Below are 19,477 nucleotides of genomic sequence, written 5' to 3' on the forward strand. Positions count from 1 at the left end.
TTTTGACTAAGTTAAACCTTGCTTTATCTCAGTTACTTTCGCATTTACTTTTCGTTGAATTTAGGCTGACTTGTCTCGGTGGGTTGAGATGAGTGCCATCACACCTAGATTCGGGTCATGAAAATATCTTGATATTTTTAGGTTTGTTTTCTATGATTCAAAAGTCTAAATATTGGGAAATCATTATGATTTGATTGGTTTTTGCTGTTGAGGCTTCGTTTCAGTAATTTTTTCTTATTAAGTTGTTATCCTATGCCATTTTTGGTGAATTTTTATATTTGACATCTTGAGCATTTGAGTCCATTTTCAGCGATTCTTGAGGTTAAATTGTGGGGTTTCCCGCAAGGAACAACGAGGTGTGCTTGGTTTTAGCTGTGGAGACTGTTTCTGGTATTTTCTCATAAATCACTGCTGCCATAACTAGTTTTGTTTATCTAAATATGTTTTTTCTTTTGTGTTTCTTTTGAGGTGCTTATGGGCCCTAAATTGTGTCCTATTTTGGGTTTTAAGCTTGGGGTGTTGTTCTGGACTAGTTTTTGGGGCCAATTCAAGAATTTCAAACATGGGTCCCACAATTTCCATTTTACATCCCAAAATTGATCTATCTTTGAAAATTGCAATTTTAGTGTCTAAATAATCGTAATGGAATTGTGATTCTATTTTTGATAGGTGGCAGCATTAAGAGGTCCTTCGAAAAGGAAAAGCTCCGAAAAAGTAATTTGGAGCACGCACAATTGACCTACATATAGGCTATAGCATTCCTTTCCTTAGATTGAGCTGGATTGTGTGAAAACATGTTGAAATTATTGGAATATTAGGGTTGGGTAGCTTATTTACATGCCTTAGGGTAGAAATCATATTTGAGGTCCTATTTCGAGTATTTCTGGTACTGAAAACATGTGACTCATGTTATTATTTAGTGGTTCTATTATCGATTTCTCTCTAATATTATTGGTATTGCGATGTATGTTGGCCTTAGTATAATTAGTAAAAACTTGCTTTAGATGCCCCGATGTCGGTCCAATAGGCTTAGATCTTTGTAAAATAGTGTGTAGACTAGAGTATAGTATTATGGGCTTAGCTAGGCAGTAATTGTGCTCTAATGAGCAACCTTATCCATAATTTCCTATGTTTGTGAATTTCGAGATTCGTCAATGTTCCTAGACCTTGTGTTCAACTTGTTTCGGCTATGGTGGAAGGCCAAGTGTAAATGATAAGTTGGTTATTTAGGAAAGGAGATCTATGGACATTATACTTTATATATTTGTGGCTTGGTCTTGCTAAGGAGAGTTTTGGGTGATTTACTAAGACTCTAGTAGAAAAAAGAGTTGGATCAACATTTGCATTAGATACTTGCGTGGAGCATTAGGGTACAGGCCATGCCTCTACTTGTTTATTATTTATAAAAGAGCTTCGGCGTGTAGGCTCTATCTCTATTAAGGTGGCCATTTATAGTGAGTATCAGGGTTATAGGAACTGACTCTACCACACTATCAAATTTGACATGTATCCAGGGTTACAAGCCCAGCCTCAGTCCTTAGGGCATTCACTCCTAGAGAACCCTAGGTCCTACCCTCTTTAGCTTAGTCATTCTATATGCTCAATGGGCCTATGGGGGTTCACTGTAGTTTTACTTTAAGTGGCACACGTGTGTTCTGATGGGGCTTATAAGAGCCTGGTTGGGTGGACTTAGTGTAGATACCACAACTATTTTATCCTATCTTTATGATGATACTTTTCCTTTACTTAGACATTATATTATGGCTTGTGTTGAGTTTATTCCTCTTTTTCATATTATTTCAACCTTCCTTGCTTAATCAACCTATGATGCGTACTAAGTACCTTATATCTGGTACTCATGTTGCACTTTGCATCTAATTTTGTGATACAGTTCCGAGTACCAACTACCATCGCTTATAGATCGAGCCTGTTGCAGCCAGTTTCCAAGATCAGGGTGAGCACATGCCATTTTGAGATGATTTCTATCTCTTTCTACTTGGATGACCCATCTTTTTGTACTTTTGACACTAGACGGTGTTGTATATATATTTTTGGTCCCTTTTTGGACTTGTACTCATTTTATTTTGGTAGCAACTCTTTACTAGTGACTTCCAAGTTATGGGAGAGATTTAATATTTTGTAATTCTTATATATTTCATCTAGTTTCTCCTTATTTCATCATTTATTCTATTTCTCTTAGTTTTGTTTAATAATTCCTCCTTATACTCATTACTTATAGTTTAAGGTTTCGGGTTTGGCTTACCTACTAGGGGGTTAGGGTAGGTGTCATCACAGTTTAGGAAATCGAGTCGTGACAGGTTGGTATCAAAGCCTTAGGTTTATTAGCCTTAGTTGTATAGAGCTGTCTAGTAGAGTCTTGTGGATCAGTGTAGACATATTCATAACCCATCATCAGAAGGCTACAAAATGTATTTAGGAAGAACCCTTTATGTTGTATTAGTTCGTGAATTCAATATGTCTTATTTGTTTCATAAAATCTCATTTGTTCCCCTTTTTCGTAGGGATACCTCGTACTTGTGGTACTACCAGTGACGATGACCCACTAGGACCGGGTAGGCTTAGAGATCGGTCCTATGGCATAGGAAGGGGAGTAGCACTAGTCCCCAATCCAAATATAGCTCCCAATCATGTAGACAAGCATTAGGACACACCTATTCCTTCTCTACTAAAGGGACCACCACTAGTAGCACAACCTCTAGTGACGGCAGTTATGACCCTAACTTTATAGGTGCCGATTGTTCAGCTCCTCAGAGCTATCAGGATTATGCCACAGGCCTCAACCCCAACTAGTGATATGCCAACATTGAAGAACTATCTTACATTGCCAGCACTTGATGTTCAGCCACCCCTACCTAATATTGCACCCCTACCAATAGTTCTAGAGGGTGTTATGTCCTTATGGGAGCAGAAGATGTTGGGGGTACTAAAGAGGTTGTCACCCCTGACGTTTTTTGGAGCCATTGGCGAGGATGCCATGGAGTTTCTAACCACTTGCCAGGAGCAGCTTTACTCCTTGGGTCTTATGAATTCCAGAGGGGCCGACTTCACTTTTCACTAGTTCAATGGTCCAGCAAGGCAGTGGCGCTCCTACTTATAGACCAGGCCAGCTGGATCACCACTATTGGCATAGGCTTAGTTTTTAGAGGATTTTTTTACTAGATACATCCATAGGAGCATCAGGGACCCACTCTATGATCAGTTTACATGGTTCGAGCAGGGTCAGATGACAGTCGTCGAGATAAGGCCAGATTCCACCAACTCTCTCGATATTCCACTATGATTCTACCCACCGAGGAGGAGAAAGTACAGTGTTTTGTCCGTGGGTTGAGGCCTTACTTGAGGTTGGGGATTGAGAACTTTATTTCTGTGGGCTTCCCTTTCCTGGATGTGGTGGACCATGCCTGTACTATAGAGATTATTCATCGTCATGCCCAAAGAGGCAGTTATAAGAGGGCCAAGCACTAGGGCAGCTTTAGTGGGTCCCAATCTAGGTTCTGGGATAGTTATGATAGGCCTTGCTAGTGGTTTCACCATGATAGATACTAGCAAGGTTAGTCCATCCATCCAGTTCAGGCAACCCTACCAATAACTGAGGGTAGTGAGCCACATTTAGGGGGTTCCACCATAGGCCAGGGCTCTAGGGGATCAGGCCTACTACCTTTCTATTGCATATGGGTTATTATAAAGCACTCAACTTTAGGTTGTTTTGATTATGGTTCACTGGAGCACTGGTCTAGAAAGTGCCCCAACTGAACTAGACCATTAGTAGCAATACCACCTCTACTTGGAGATGGAGATCGAGGTCAGGGCTGAGGAGGTAGAGATTGGCCATATGGTCATCGTGATGGTCAACAAGATATTTGAGGAGGTCCCCATAGAGGCATGTAGGGTGGTAGGTTAGATGGACATGGAAGAGGATGAAAAGGCTACTTTTATGTTTCTTTAACTAGGGTGGAGGTTGAGGCATTAGGTTATGTGATCACATATATTATCCTCAAATGTCAGCTGACTACATAAAGTTTATTTGATCCAGGTTCCACATATTCCTATGTGTTTATACATTTTGTCCTTGTCTGGGTATTGTTTATGAGACACTTGAGGTATCGTTACATATTTCGACCCAGTAGGGGATTTTTTAGTAGTGGATCAGGTATGTAGATCTTGTGTGGTGACTATTCAGGGGTATGAGACTCAGGCTGGCCTTATTCTATTAGATGTGTTAGACTTTGATGTTATACTAGGCATGGATTGGCTTTCCCCTCACCATGCAGTTTGGGACAGTTATGCCAAGACAATTACCTTAGCTATGCCTGGCATTCCCTCTGTCTTGTGGTAGGGTGCTTATAGCCGCTCACCGACAGGGATTATATCCTTTATGTGAGCTCGGCGGCTAGTTGCTTCCTGGTGTTTGGCCTACTTAGCATATGTTTGTAATGTGTCCAACGAGGCCAGTTCTGTTGATTTAGTTCCTATGGTCTAGCAGTTTATAGATGTCTTTTCTACCAACCTACCTGGCCTACCCCCTAGAGAGAGATATTGACTTTACTATAGACTTGGAGTCAGACACTAAGCCCATTTCTATTCCTCCTTACTGTATGGCTCATGCAGAGCTACGGAACTCAGTATTTAGCTTGAGGACCTCCTAGTTAAGGGACTTATCCATCTAAGTGTGTCTCCATGAGGTGCTCTTATCCTGTTTGTTAAAAAAATAATGGGACTATCTGTGTTGACTATAGACAACTGAACAAGGTGATGGTGAAGAACTGTTACCCAATGCCTCATATTGATGATCTCTTTAAGTATCTTTTGGGTATTGTCGTGTTTTCTAAGATTGATTTGAGGTTCGACTACCATCAGTTGAGGATTAGAGTTGCCGATATTCCTAAGACTTCTTTTCAAACTTGTTATGGCCACTACAAGTTTCTGGTGATGTCTTTTGGGCTTACTAATATCCCAGCTGCTTTTATGGACCTTATGACTAAGTATTCAGGCCTTATCTTGACTCTTTCATAATTTTATTCATCAATGACATCTTAGTATACTCGCAGAGTAGGAAAGAGCGTACGTATCACTTGAGTGTGGTGCTCCAGACTTTGAGAAATCAATGACTTTATGATAAACTCTCAAAGTACGAGTTTTGGTTGGAGGTTGTGACATTTTTGGGACATGTATTTCCCAAGGAGGGTATCATGGTATATTCGGTGAAGATTGAGGCTAACCATGGTTAGGCTAGGCCCACATATGTTCAGAGATTTAGAGTTTCATCGGATTGGCTGGTTACTACAGGTGATTCATGACTGTTTCTCCACTATTGCAGCCCCACTGACCTATTTGACCCATCAATATATCCCCTTTCTATGGTTCGAGGAGTGTGAGTCTAGCTTTCAGAGGCTTAAGGAGTTGCTTACCACCACTCCTTTTATAACTCTTCTAGTTGAGAGCGAGAGATTTTCAATATATTGTGATGCTTTCGGTGTAGGTCTTGGGTTTGTTCTGATATAGTGGGGCCAAGTTATTGCTTATTCTTATAGACAGTTGAGAATGTATGAGTGCAACTACACCACTTATGATCTAGAGTTGGCGAGGGTAGTTTTCACACTTAAGATATGGAGGAACTACTTATACGGTGTCCATTATGAGATATATACAGATCACTGCAACCTATGGTATATTATGAGCTAGAGGGACCTTAATTATAGACAGCGGTTGTTAGATTGAGCTCTTACCGGATTATGACATCTCTATTCTCTATCTTCCAGGCAAGGCAAACATAGTAGCAAATGCCTTGAGCCAAAAGGAAGGGATTATAGGTAGTTTGGCTTAATTGTCTGCTGTGGAGAGACCTTTAGCCTTGGACATCCAATCTTTGGCTAATAGGATGGTCAGGTTGGATATCTAAGATTCTGGGCCAATTTTTACTTTTGTGGGAGCTTAGTCATCTCTATTAGATCAAATTCTTGGCCAACAGTTTAAGGATGGAGCATTAGTAAAGCTTTAAGAGTTGGTATTAAGAGGCAAGGATGGATAGGCTATTATAGATTCAGATGGGGTGCTATGATTTGATGGAAGACTATGTGTTCCTAGAGTGCAAGGTTTTTTTCAATTGATCCTTTGTGAGGTCCATGATTCTAGATAATCTATTCATTCAAGCACCGCGAAAATGTATCATGGCTTGAGATAACAATACTGGTGGTACTGCATGAGGAGAGATATAGTCAAGTATGTGTCTCACTAATTAAGTTGCTAGCAGGTAAAGGCTGAACATCAGAGATCTAGTAGGGTACTTTAGAGATTACCCATTACCGAGCTGAAATGAGAGTGTATCACCTTGAACTTTATGATGGGGTTTCCTTAGGCTTCCAGAGATAGTGATAATAGTTGGGTTATCATTGATCGATTGACCAAGTCAATGCACTTCTTGCCAGTTTGATCTAAGTTCAGTTCATAGCATCTAGCTCGGCTCTATTTTTAGGAGGTGGTCCTTCTTCATGGGGTACTGGTATATATTTTATTAGATAGGGGGTCTCAATTTACTTCTTGTTTTTAGAGAGCTTTTTAAAGAGAGTTGGGCACCTGGGTTGATCTTAGCACTTCATTTCATCCACAGACCAATGGCTAGTTAAAGCGTACAATCTAGGTCCTAGAGGATATGTTGCGGGCCTATGTATTGGAGTTTGGTGGTTAGTGTGATCAGTGTTTTTCCCTAGCAGAGTTTTCGTACAACAACTACCACTCTAGCATTCAGATGGCCCATTTAAGGCCTTATATGGTAGGCATTATTGTACTTCAGTTGGATGGTTTGAGTCCTCAGAGCCTAGACCGTAGGCCTTAGCCAGGGTTCGGGTGATTGAGGATATGTTTAGAAAAAATTATAGTAGACACCAGAGTTATGCTAATCGTAAGTATCGTCCTTTGTATTTTGAGGTTGGAGAACAAGTGTTCTAACAGGTGTCACCCTTGAAGGGCGTGATGAGATTTAGTAGGCAGGGAAAGCTTAGACCTAGGTTTATTGGGCATTTTGAGATCCTAAGGAGACTTGGAAAAGTTGCTTATGAGTTGTCTCTACCCCCCCCCCCCCGTCCATACCAGAATTTTTGGCTATACATCTAGTATTGTATGTTTCTATACTGCGTCAGTACATCTCTGATAAGTCGCACGTGCTTCGGTATGATTCTATTGAGTTGGATGATCATCTGACCTTTGTTGAGCAGCCAATTGCTGTATTAGCTAGAAATGTTCACCAACTTTATTCCAGTTCCATCCCTGTTGTTAAGGTCAAGTGGCAATATCATCCGATCAAGGAGGCTACTTGGCAAATCAAGCAAGATATGCAGGTGCAGTACCCTAGATTATTTGAGCCTCTAGGTATATCCTTATCTTTACTTTCGTGGACGAACGTTCTTTTAGTAGAAGATGTTGTAATGACCCTCTAGGTCATTTTTCTTATACTTCTTCCATTTTGTCATTTAGAGTGTTCCTATAATGACCCCTGGTAATTTATGACTTGGTGTCGCCTGTAGCTCGGTTACATGATTGTTCATTTGGATTTTGCGCAGGTTTCCGTGTTGGAAGGCCTTTATAACTTGAAAAGTGATTTTTTAGATAAAGTGAGGGAAAATTTCCCCAAAATTGATTTCAAATAGTTCCATCAGCTCTAGAATGACCAAAATAGGCTAAAAGTGTAGTTGACTCAAGTGTTGTGGTTTTTGGTGTGAGTTTAAATCATTTTTAGAAATTTAGCTTTAAAAACATGCCAGCTATTGACCTTTGTCAACATTTATGGAAAATGCACTTGGATAAAAATTCTAACAATGTAGTTAACTCTAAAATATCAAGTTTGGTTTAGAATGACCTTTCATTCGACTCCCTAGGCTTCCGAACTCATTCCAAGCCCCTCGGTGGAATTTGGATTCATTCATAGCGACTTCGTATTGAAATTTTGACTGTACCATTGAATTTGGAATGTCAAATTTGGTAGGATAACATAGTCTATTTGCGCGTACGGGGTTCCAAACGAATACCGAACAACCTCATCAACTAAAAAGTTGATATCTGGTGTTTATCAACCATTGCATGTATTTTCAAAGGGTGATTTCTCCCTCGGTCTAGACTGAAAATTTGTTATTCAAAGGCCTAACTTCAAGAAAATTTCGTGGGGAATCTATTGGTAATGTCGAAATTTTGATTAGAAGTTTTTTGTGAGTTAAATTTGCAAATTTAGGTGCTGTCTATTGTCATTTTCAGAATGGAATTGTGGTGAACTTTGGGAAATTGTTTCTTGTTCATTTTAGGTCCGATTTGTATGATTCAAAAGTATTTTTGTGAGGATCATTGTGGTTTGATTGGGGTCGGGTGTTGAGTCTTCCTTTTGGTAATTTTTCTCTCTTAAGCTGCTGTCCTATGCCATTTTTCGGATTAGATTTTTGGTGAATTATGAGATTTGATATCTTGAGCATTTTGGGTCTATTTTAAGCGATTCTTGAGGCTAAATTGTGTCTCTTTCAATGAGGAACATCGTGGTATGCTAGATTTTAGCTGTGCAGACTTTATTTCTTATATTTCTCATAAATCGTTGCTACCATAGTCAGTTTTTTAAGCTAAATTTGGGTTTTTCTTGTACGTTTCTTTTAAGGTGCTTCTAAGCCTCGAATTATGTCCTATTTTGGTATATAAGTTTGGGATGTTGTTTTGGACCCATTTCTGGGGCCAATTTTAGAATTTCGAACGTGGGTTCCACATTTCCCATTTTAGACTCCAAAATTGGTCCGTCTCTAAAATTTGCAATTTTAGTGTCTAAATGACCGTAATGATATTGTGATTCTTTTTTTTTGACAGCGCAACAACGTTTGAAGGCCATCCAGAAAGAAAAATCTTTGGCGAAGTGATTTGGAGCACGCACGATCGGCCTACATGTTGGCTACGATTTTCCTCTCTTTAGATCGAGATGGATTGTAAGAAAACATGTTGAAATTGTTGGAATATTGGGGTTGTGTAGCTTATTTATATGTATTAGGGTAGAAATCATGTCTTAGGTCTATTTCGGGTATATCGGGTATTAAAATCATGTGACGCTTGTTGTTATTTGGTGATTCTGTTACCAATATTTTTCTCATACTATTGGTACTGCAATGTATGTTGGCCTTAGTATAGGTTTGTGGAAAATTACTTTAGATTCCCTAGCATCGCTTTGATGGGCTTAGATCCCTGTAGAATGGCGTAGCAGACTAGAATCTGGTAGTTAGGCCTTAGCTAGGTAGTAACTTTGCTCTTATTAACAATCTTTTCCATAATTTCCTAAGTTTGCGACTTTCGAGATTCATCGGTGTTCCTAGACCTTGTGTTCAACTTGTTTCTGTGGTTGAAGCCCAACTGTATATGATGAGTTGGTGATTTATGGAAGGAGATCTGTGGACGTTATAATTTATATATTTGTGGCTTGGACTTGCTAAGGAAAGAGAGATTTAGGTGATTTACTAGGTATCTGCTAGAAAAAGGAGTTAAATCATCATCTTGATTAGATACTTGCGTGGAGGATCGGGGTGCAAGCCTTGCCTCTACAGACTCACTACTTATATAGAGCATTGGGGTACAGGTTCCTTTACTAATTCATTATTTATAAAAGGGCTTCGAGGTGCAGGCCCTGCCTCTATTAAGTTGGTCATTTATGGTGAGTATCGAGGTTACAAACTAGCCTCTACCACACTGTCAAATTGGACGAGTATCTAGGGTTAAATGTCCGACCACAGTCCTTAGGTTATTCAGTCTTGGAGAACCCTAGCTCCTAACCTTTTTAGCGTAGTCATTCTATGTGCTCGACAGACTTATGGGGTTTCTCTTAGGTTTTACTTTAAATTGCGCACGTGTGTCCCGACGGAGCTTATAGGAGCTCGGTTGGGTGTACTTACTATAGATCTCATAGCTTATTTTAGCCTATATTTATTAACAATACTTTTTCTTAACTAAGACATTATATTATGGCTTTTGTTATGTTTTTTTCCTTTTTTCCATATTGCTTTCACCTCTCTTGCTCAGTCGACCTATGATGGCTATTGAGTACCTTATATCTAGTACTCATACTATACTATGCATTTACTTTTGTGATGCATGTCTGAGTACTAGCTACCGTTGTTGATTGATCGAGCTTGTTGAAATCAGATGTGGAGACTAAGGTGAGCATATGTTGTTTTGAGATCATTTCTGTCCCCTTCAGCTTGGATAGCCTTTCTTTTTGTACTATTGAGACTAGCCGGTGTTGAATATATATTTTAGGTTCACTTTTTGGACTTGTACTCATTTTATTTTCGTAGCAGCTCTGTACTAGTGACTTTTAGGTTTTGGAAGGGATTCAATATTTTGTATTTTGTATATATTTCATCTAGTTTCTCCTTATTTCAATATTTATTCTGTTTCTCTTAGTTCTGTTTAGTATTTCCCCCTTATACCCATTACTTGCAGTTTCGAGTTACGGATTTGTCTTACCTATCGGGGGATTATGGTAAGTGTCCTCACGACTTGGAATATCGGATCGTGACACATTACGGATTTAATGAACTAGTGAATTTTTTTATTTAGTCGGTACAAAAGACTTTTCTCTACTCGGTCTATTCAATACATACAAAATGCACTAGTACAAAAATTTTAAATTATACTGCTCTTTAGTCTTGTGTTATAGCCATATAGATGATTTGTCAAACTTATATCTTAGATTCTATACATAAATTTTATACTTATTAAAATTAATAATTTATTCTTCCTTGGATAAACTAAATTCTATACACTATGTCATCTACTATATAAGTACATGGCATACAAACAAATACATGATCTATTTAAATTTTTATTTAAATATTTATGCAAATTAAATAATTAATTAATTATAATAAATATTATCGCCAATGTCAAGCTAACATTGGATGTTGCTTCAATCATATATAAGAGACACTAGCTAGTACATAACATACTCACTAGAGATCTAATCACAATGAGACAAATCATTTGTGGATAAATCAATTCTCTTTATGATTATTGTGTTTACCTCAACGTTTTGCGAAAAGACATGCATTTTGTACATTTTACACCAACATCATGTTGGCATAAACAACATCAAAGGCATTTAAATTTTATATTTTATTCAAGATGAGGTGTCTAGTTGATAACCCAAGTTAAAAGGCTAGCATATATAAAATCACACAAGTACAAATATCGATCGATTTTATAATTAAAATTTTACTTAATAAGCATAAATATAATTGACAATATAACTTCAAACAACAACATTTTTATTGATTTTTATTGTTCCTAATGCACATTATAGATGTCTATTCCTCTTTTTTTGTGTGTTGCTTAGCTTGAGCTTCGATACACTTGTGAGGACAACATCCCATTCTTGTTTTTCAATTCCAGAAATCATGTTTCCATTAATAGAAGGCTCCCAAGTATCCGCAGAACTATCTGTCTGAGTCCAGCACACGCTCTTAGGTGGATTTGCACAATCAAAGTAAAAAGGAGTACTAACTTTCTTTGTTTTCGAGTTGCTAGTCTTCTTCTTACTTTTGGGGGCCTCAAATGTTGTAGAGTCAGTACTGCTACTCTCGGCGCTTTCCTTCTTACGCTTGCCACCCGTTTTCAAAAAATAAATCACCTCATTCTTTGATCAGAATTTATCTTCAGAGATCGGTTCATAGTAGTATTTATCAATAATTCCGGCAGTGGCACCAGAGGTGCGAAGTACTTCTTGGAATGCCCAGTTCTCCGGCAACCAACTCGGCCTATCAGCCATCAAATGAAGTTACCAGTGGGAAGAGTGTTTAAAAAATCTATTTCAGAATTTTGTGTTTACCTGATTTACTTGAAAGGTCCTATTTATAATCAAGTATCGTATGAATTAAACAAATCTATCAACGCAATTTATTTTCATTCCATATACAATCTAAAATACAGTGAATATGGTCAGTTTGAATTGAATTTCTTACTAAATTCATCTTATTTTATAATTTTTTTTTTCTTTTCTCCTAACATCATAGATTATTTTGAAAAAATAATCTAAATTAATGGAATCTGGTTAATTCAATTTAGTTTCTTTCCATTATTAAGTAAATATATATTCTGCTAAATTTAGTCTTATTTCTTAGAAAATACAGTTAATCTGGTCACTTTGAAGTGGATTTCATCCTAAATTCATTTTATTTTATAATTTTCTTGTTCTTCTAGAATCATGATTTTTTTAAAATAACTAAAAATGAAAAACAACCTAAAAAGGCTTTTCAGAGTTCACATATGTGATTATTAAAAAAATAAATTATTTTCAGTCTATTATTAAGTAAATCTGGCAATAGATATCCAACTTATTTTATTCCTTATTATTTAGGAAATATAATTTTTTTGGTCACTTAGATTAGCTTTCTTACAAAATTCATTTTATTATATTTTAATTTTCAATTGTCCAAGAATAGTGTAAAAAATAAATAATCTTAAAAACACTTTGAGAGATAAAATGAACAAACACCAAATTACTAGAAAGAATTTATTTTCTTTTCATTATTAAGTAAATTGGGATATAAATAATTATACATTACTAATAAAATTTATTTATGTCAGACCCCGAAAGTTGAAAAGTCAAAGAAAAGAGAACTTTCAAAACATTTCCAATTTTTTGACATTTTACGAGGTCCTTCATGGACCGTATTAGGCTCCACGATCCGTGGAAGGCCTCTGTAGAATGGAATTGTAAAACGGGGGAAATGGGAAAAGGGTTTCACAAGCCGTGAAAAGTTTCACGAATCGTGTGATGGTCTGTGAATTCGACTCCTAATGGAACCTTGAGAAGTTGGCCCTCACGGGTCATTGGATGATCTGTAGAGGATTACATGGACCATAGAAATAGGGGTGTGCAAAAATTAAACCGATCAATAAACTGAACCGAAAAAATAGTATTGGGTTATTGCTAATGGGTTATTGGGTTAATGGGTTTTTAATAATTTTATAAAAAAAATTATCGAGTTAACAGTTCGATTTCAATTTTTAGTATTGGGTTATTGATTAAATCGATAACCCATTAAGAAGGTAGTATTTTACTACTTTACCCTTCATAAATATTAAATATTAATAATTAATCTAATTAGACATAATATGTCTATATCACAACTCTACACAGTCTACCCATTTTACAATACTACACACCGCTTTAGTCTTTACTGTTTTCTCAAAAACTAAAGATTAGGCGATGGTGTCAGTGAGTATTTCCAAGGAGGGATCGCAAGAACTAAGAACGACGATGATGATTTTCTTAGAGAAGTGAGAAGTCATATATTTATTTTATGATCATTTCTTATTGGGTAAATAGAAAACCGAACCGTTAATGATCAAAAAACAATAAATCAAAAACCAATAAAAAATATCTTATTGATTTATTATTGGTTTAGCGTATTTAAAAATTAAAGATTGATAAACCAAAGCAATAATACATAAAATCGAATAGAACCGATCGATGCACACCCTAAATAGAAAGGTCCGTGTGGAAGAAGCTTCAGAACTCTTGGGAAGGGTTCAGTTCCTAATAGGGTCTATGACCCGTGATGTTCAGGAAGACCTATAAGGGAACTTGTAGAAGTCAACCTTTCAGGAAACCAATAACTATTCAGGTCTACGAGCCCCTTTCATGACCTTGGGGGTTACTCGTTCCGTGGGAGCTTCCGTATAAGGGTTTGTCCAGTTATATTTTTAAGGGTATTTCGTACTTTTCCCCACTCTTTTATAATTATGCTTGGACATTTTTGGGGTTAATTCCTATACCACTAACTATTCAAAACGCTTCATTAATTTCTCATTCTCTCAAGTATTCTCCAAATCAAAATTTTCTTTCTAAATGATTCTCTCTAAAGCATGTTCTTCAAGACAAGTAGGGTTCAAGCTTCAAGTCAAGTTCAATGTCCATTGAGTTAGGGATTTGATAGCTAGGGTATGTGGGAATTCACAAAGTATTCCATTCATCCATTGGGTCCCAAAAAAAGACACCTGACAATCCCTTATCTTATGCGCCATATCACCACACTTGTAGCAACCCTCCTTACCGGCCATGCATTCTCCTTGTTGAGTCCTACCACACCTCTCTCAAGGGGGAAAGGGACATTATTCCTTGTGAGGCCTAGATGTCGGTGCATTATCACAAGATGAACCACTATCGGTCCGCTCCCTTTTGAAGTCCCTAGATTTTTCCCTTATAGCATTCATTTTACTCTCCCATTTCGTTTTCTTTCTACCTGCGTTCACTGGAGTCACTTTTTTTTATTCAACTGAGCCATCGCAGCTCAAGACAACAATAGGATGGCATCAAAAAATTCTGCATTAGTCACTGGTTCAGCTAGAGGATCATTAAGGACCTATTCCTCATTAGCATCAACCCCTCCTTGAATTGGAGCCTCAGGAACTAAACTAGAGGAACTTGCTCGTCGAGAGCATATATTGCTCTAGGTGGAGGTACTCTTCTTCGAGGCATCATCTATATAACATGAAATGATTTGTTAGATAAGATAAGTCTTAAGACAAATCTAAGGCATGACATGAATCATAAATGAAAGGAAACTTTCTTAAACGCCTCATAGTTTCCTATTCATAATTATGGCGCACTTCACAATAATGAACACGACCATATTTGATGTGGTATGTTGGACTTTGAGAACCATTTCAAAACCTCATGCTTGGATACCATGTTTGTCACAACCCTAGCCTAGGGCAATGCATGACACGGTGAATGAGACACTCGAAGGTACCTCACCCAAGCCTCTTAGCATTCACTATGCATTTCATTAGTAATGATAAAAAAATCAAGTGGAAAACAAAAAGGATGTAGGGACTAAAGGGATTTACATTTAATAAGAGTCAAAGACAGCATACCTTATTTTGCTATGTCCAACCATACCTTCTACATTAAAGACTTGGCGGGGTTAAGACATGTACCTAACTCACCCTAAAAATAAGTCTCAAGAAATTCCTTTAAAAAGTCTTAATGTCCTTCATAACATAAGCTTAGAATAAAATGGAATTTCCCGAAACATGGGAACTCACCACAAGCAATCTTCAAACTAATCCGAGCTGCCACATGAAGGAGGTCGAGGAGCGACGTCTCTTCCTACATGGTGATATCATGTAGAAAAAATATGTGTTAGTACTTTGAATATACTAAGTATGTAGGCATGCAACATGATAAAACATTAAGACATTCATAAAGTAAAATACCTGAGTGAAAGCATGCACAAGTAATCGAGTAGATAATATTTAAATCATACATATGTGGAAAGATGACTTTAACCGACATTTAAAATCGTGCAAGCTACTACATAGAATCCAACATAACCCTCTACATTAGCACAGGGAGACTACATGCCGGATAAAACTCCACTCAGTTTACATTCAATTATTTAACATTTGATGGCTACAAAGGCCTAGCCTACAAGGACTCCTATGGTGGCACATAGTTAATGCAATATGAGACTTTACTTAAGGACCCCTTCGGTCGATTCCCCATCTACATGCTACATTCGGTTCGAAGTCAATTCCCACAGAATAGTATCATACTTCAAAATAGTCATATCATATAGCTTGAGAATTCAAACATCACACTAGGTAGAATAGCTCATTAAAATCTTTTGTTTATAATATCATCATGGCTGCCATGCCCTATTTACCATCCTACCAATGAACCTTGATTTATAAGAAAATTAGGTCTACAATCAGTGATGGTATTGCGAGTACCATGTTAATCGGACCTACCTTTTTGAAAAAAATTCAAAAACATTGACGGCATATAGGTATGTCATACATGTCATATAATAACCACAAACATTTCATTTGATTCAATGTGAGATTGTCCTTTCACATTAAAACCTTACTTTGGCTAAGAAGCCCTTTTCATCAATCAATCAATTAATAAAGACTCCCCTTCATAAGCATTTACTTCATAACATTCATTGAAGTCAAACTTCATTTAAACTTTAGTTCAACATAATAAGACTAGGTGGGTTAATTTTGTATAACTTTCAAACCCAGTTAATGCATGAGACTGATGGAAATGCATCATATGAAACATCTTAAACAACCCACCATATACACTTTAAAACTACCTTTCAAGCCTTCATATAAGAACCTTAATAAATCATCTATTTCATGTAAATAAGAATCAACATAAGTCAATATAGGTAAATAAACTTCAAATATTCAAGAATCTATGCATTTGGAATCATAGTATGAAAACCCATAAAAACTCATCACTTGAAATTGAGAGTCAATATAAATATATATCAATAGGAGTAATTAACTTAAAATTTACCATAATCTATGAATTTGGAACCATCATGTAAATTCCAATAGGATTTCATCATTTAAAATTTAAATACTAAGTTGAGAAAATATTTGGGCTCCATGGGTGGAAGAACCCATGGATGAAAAACCCACATACCATAGTGAGGAACTTGAAGAGGAATTGGAGATGTCTTGATATTAGGCCTTCAATTGGAAAGCTTAAATCCTTGAGTTTTAGAGAAAATGTGTTGGAGATATTTGAGAGAGAAGAGGATGAAGTTTAGGGTTTTGAGGAGGCAAAACACTACAAAAATGATCCCAAAGGCATCCACGTTCATATATATGTTATTAGGTAATTGTCCAATATGCCCTTCATAAAAAAATTTGGAAAATGGACTCAAAACCCTGCAGGACTATTAGTGGCATGCCGCGCCAAAGGCCAAACTACTGTAGCTAGTTTCGAGAGCCCTGCTAGCGAGCCGCACCAAGCCTATAACTGCTGCGATGGTAGTCTTTGGTAAAATTATCATAATGATTGACTCTGAACACGGAATGATATAACTTGGTGGGTTGGAAAGAGGACTCAAATACCTTTAATTTGATAGGTCATGGAACAATAATACCTTATATAATAGGAGATATGGGCATTCGAAGTTGACACTATTCTGAACTCATACGAAAACTTAGCCGATGGAAATTCTTTAGGCTTGGCTTGGTGTTAGAGATCCCTTATGACCCTAAAATACATCTAATACACTTCAAATACATTGGAATTGATCCTAACTCATGTGTAAAATTAGAATTCGATGACTTCAAGCCTATACGCCTTTGAAGAATGGTTCGGGTCTTTACATCGAAATTTTCGAGGTGTTACAATATCTCCCCCGTTGGAAATATTCGTCCTCGAATGAGATTCAACTATTATAGGAAAGACATGGAAAAAAGGACTAGCAACCAAGCATGAACATAAGGATACTTTTGATGCATAGAATATGTAAACTTCATACTTAACATAAAACATAATCCTTGAGAACGATCATTTCCATGAATCATACATGCATATGAATGACATATGGAACCAAAATGTAGAAGTTTAATCGATTTGATCATGAACAACTTAGTACCTTTAGGCTCAAGTGAAAGGAAAGAGATACATATAATGCTTCATCATGTCTAATTCTGCTTCCCACGTAGTACTCTCTACTTGTTGATTCCTCCATAACACTTTGACGGATGCAACGTCTTTATTTCTTAACCTCTTAACTTTCTGGTCTAGAATCTCAATCGGGACCTCCTCAGAAGTCAAATTCTCATCAATACTCACATTCTCCATTGGCACAATAGAATTTAGATCACCCACAAATTTCCTCATCATTTACACATGAAATACAGTATGAACCAAAGCCATCTCAAGTGGCAAGTCTAACTCACATGCTACTTTGCCAATGAACTTTAATATCCTATAGGATCCTATATATCTAGTACTTAACTTCCCTTTCTTACCAAACTGCATTACCACTTTCATAGGTGAAATCTTCAAATACACCATATCATCCACATCAAATTCAAGCTCTTACCTCCTAGTGTCCGAATAGAACTTTTGATGACTTTGAGCCCTTTTCAATCTTTCTCTTATGAGCCATACATTCTCCCTTGCATTAACTACCAAATCTGGACCAATCAATGCCATCTACACTATATTCAAGCTTAGTTCTGTAACCACTCTAATACAATCACTTGAAACCCTTATCAAAAAGTTATCAATAGCCTACTATATTCACTCACATATTTACAACCGTACATTTAAGCCTAGCATTATAACCACTTTATGGCTCCCGTGAAGTCAACATCACTTAGTAATTATTGTGTCTACCTTAGCCTCTCCATATCCTCATTGGTATTCACTCCTACCAAAGGTCACACCAATATACTCTTACCCATATATTGGACACAATGAGGTCTCATCTAACTCTCCCTTCATGTCTATAACCTTAAATGGACCAAGCATACCACAATTATCACAATATGGAACGCCCACTCTTCCCCCACTCTTCCCTAAATCATCCATCGAGAGCTATGAATTTTACTCAATATCATTTCTCTTAGTTCATCTACATTAGGACACACAACCAACCTTGGTAATGAAATACTCTATCTCCCCCTTCAGAAAAGACTTCTAATTTCTTATCTCCCACCAATTCCTTCAACTTTACCAATGACGAATCAAGGTCCTTTTTGACTTAACATCTACTACCAAAGATAAATTGGACCCAATTTGCACCACCCTAATCAGAACCACTCAACCTTACCCCTAATCTAGCCAATTGATGAATATTCCTTACAACTCTCTCTTCCATTCATCAACATGAGCCACGCTCCCTATAAACACCCTACTAAATGTAACGACCACACATTAGACTTAATCGGTTGAGAATGCACACTCATTTTATAAAACTCATTATCCATGACAGCCAACTCAAGAGAAGGACTTTTAGAGTTGATGTCCCTAACCCTTAGAAATCATTTTTTGGGCCTTAAGAAAGGAAATGAACTTACCCCTTTACTACTGAATCATGACCCTTCCATTAAAGAATAATATCAGAATCTTCTATGTCAAGCTCAATGAGATCACAAGGAATAACTTTGTGCAAGATAAAGCAACAACCAACTAACTAATAAGGGTAAATACCAAATAGGGTTCCAATAATATTTTGGGATATACATCAAACCTATAAGCAAGAAATGAAGCAACAAACCACAAATTGGCACCAGATCTAGCAATGAATACACTTCAAAATGAAAGATAATTAACTTACTTATCCCAATATTGGGAGAATACTCTAACCCTTGATGAATCTGAAAGGCATACAATTTGTCTTGGCGCCGACCAACATCCAAAGTAGTAGCACTTTGAGCCGAGCGACCTATAGTCTGGAGAATATCCAGAGGTTTAGTAACCCTCTTACACTCCCTTGCATGATGTCCCACCTTTCCACACTTATAGCAAGCATCCAACCCCCTAAGCACTCTCCCCTATGGATATTCCCACACTTGGAACACTTGAAAATAGTAGATACACTAAAACCATCATTGGGTTTGGGTTGAGAAGTCCCACCTTTGAAATGAGCCCTTTTAGAATCCCTCCCTTTACTAGAAGCCA

The 19,477-nt window shown here is 37.2% G+C and overlaps 1 protein-coding gene across 1 annotated transcript; it reads left to right on the plus strand.

Annotated features, from left to right (window-relative positions):
* The first annotated feature begins 3,225 nt into the window (after positions 1-3,225).
* On the plus strand, positions 3,226-7,603 carry LOC129884329 (uncharacterized). Its single transcript, XM_055958645.1, has 4 exons — positions 3,226-3,324; positions 3,434-3,571; positions 7,158-7,386; positions 7,578-7,603. The coding sequence occupies exons 1-4, from the start codon at positions 3,226-3,228 to the stop codon at positions 7,601-7,603; spliced, it is 492 nt and encodes a 163-aa protein (XP_055814620.1).
* Positions 7,604-19,477: the final 11,874 nt, after the last annotated feature.

The sequence above is a fragment of the Solanum dulcamara genome, chromosome 4 (genome assembly GCF_947179165.1).
Source record: "Solanum dulcamara chromosome 4, daSolDulc1.2, whole genome shotgun sequence".
In the NCBI taxonomy this organism is placed as follows: Eukaryota; Viridiplantae; Streptophyta; class Magnoliopsida; order Solanales; family Solanaceae; genus Solanum; species Solanum dulcamara.

Bases quoted from the DNA above. Each gene is read 5' to 3' on its own strand.
- LOC129884329 (XM_055958645.1), top strand. From the start codon at position 3,226: ATGGTTCGAGCAGGGTCAGATGACAGTCGTCGAGATAAGGCCAGATTC. The intron at 3,572-7,157 runs GTTAGTCCATCC...ATACTGCGTCAG, and splicing joins CCATGATAGATACTAGCAAG to TACATCTCTGATAAGTCGCA. The intron at 7,387-7,577 runs GTATATCCTTAT...GATTTTGCGCAG, and splicing joins TAGATTATTTGAGCCTCTAG to GTTTCCGTGTTGGAAGGCCT.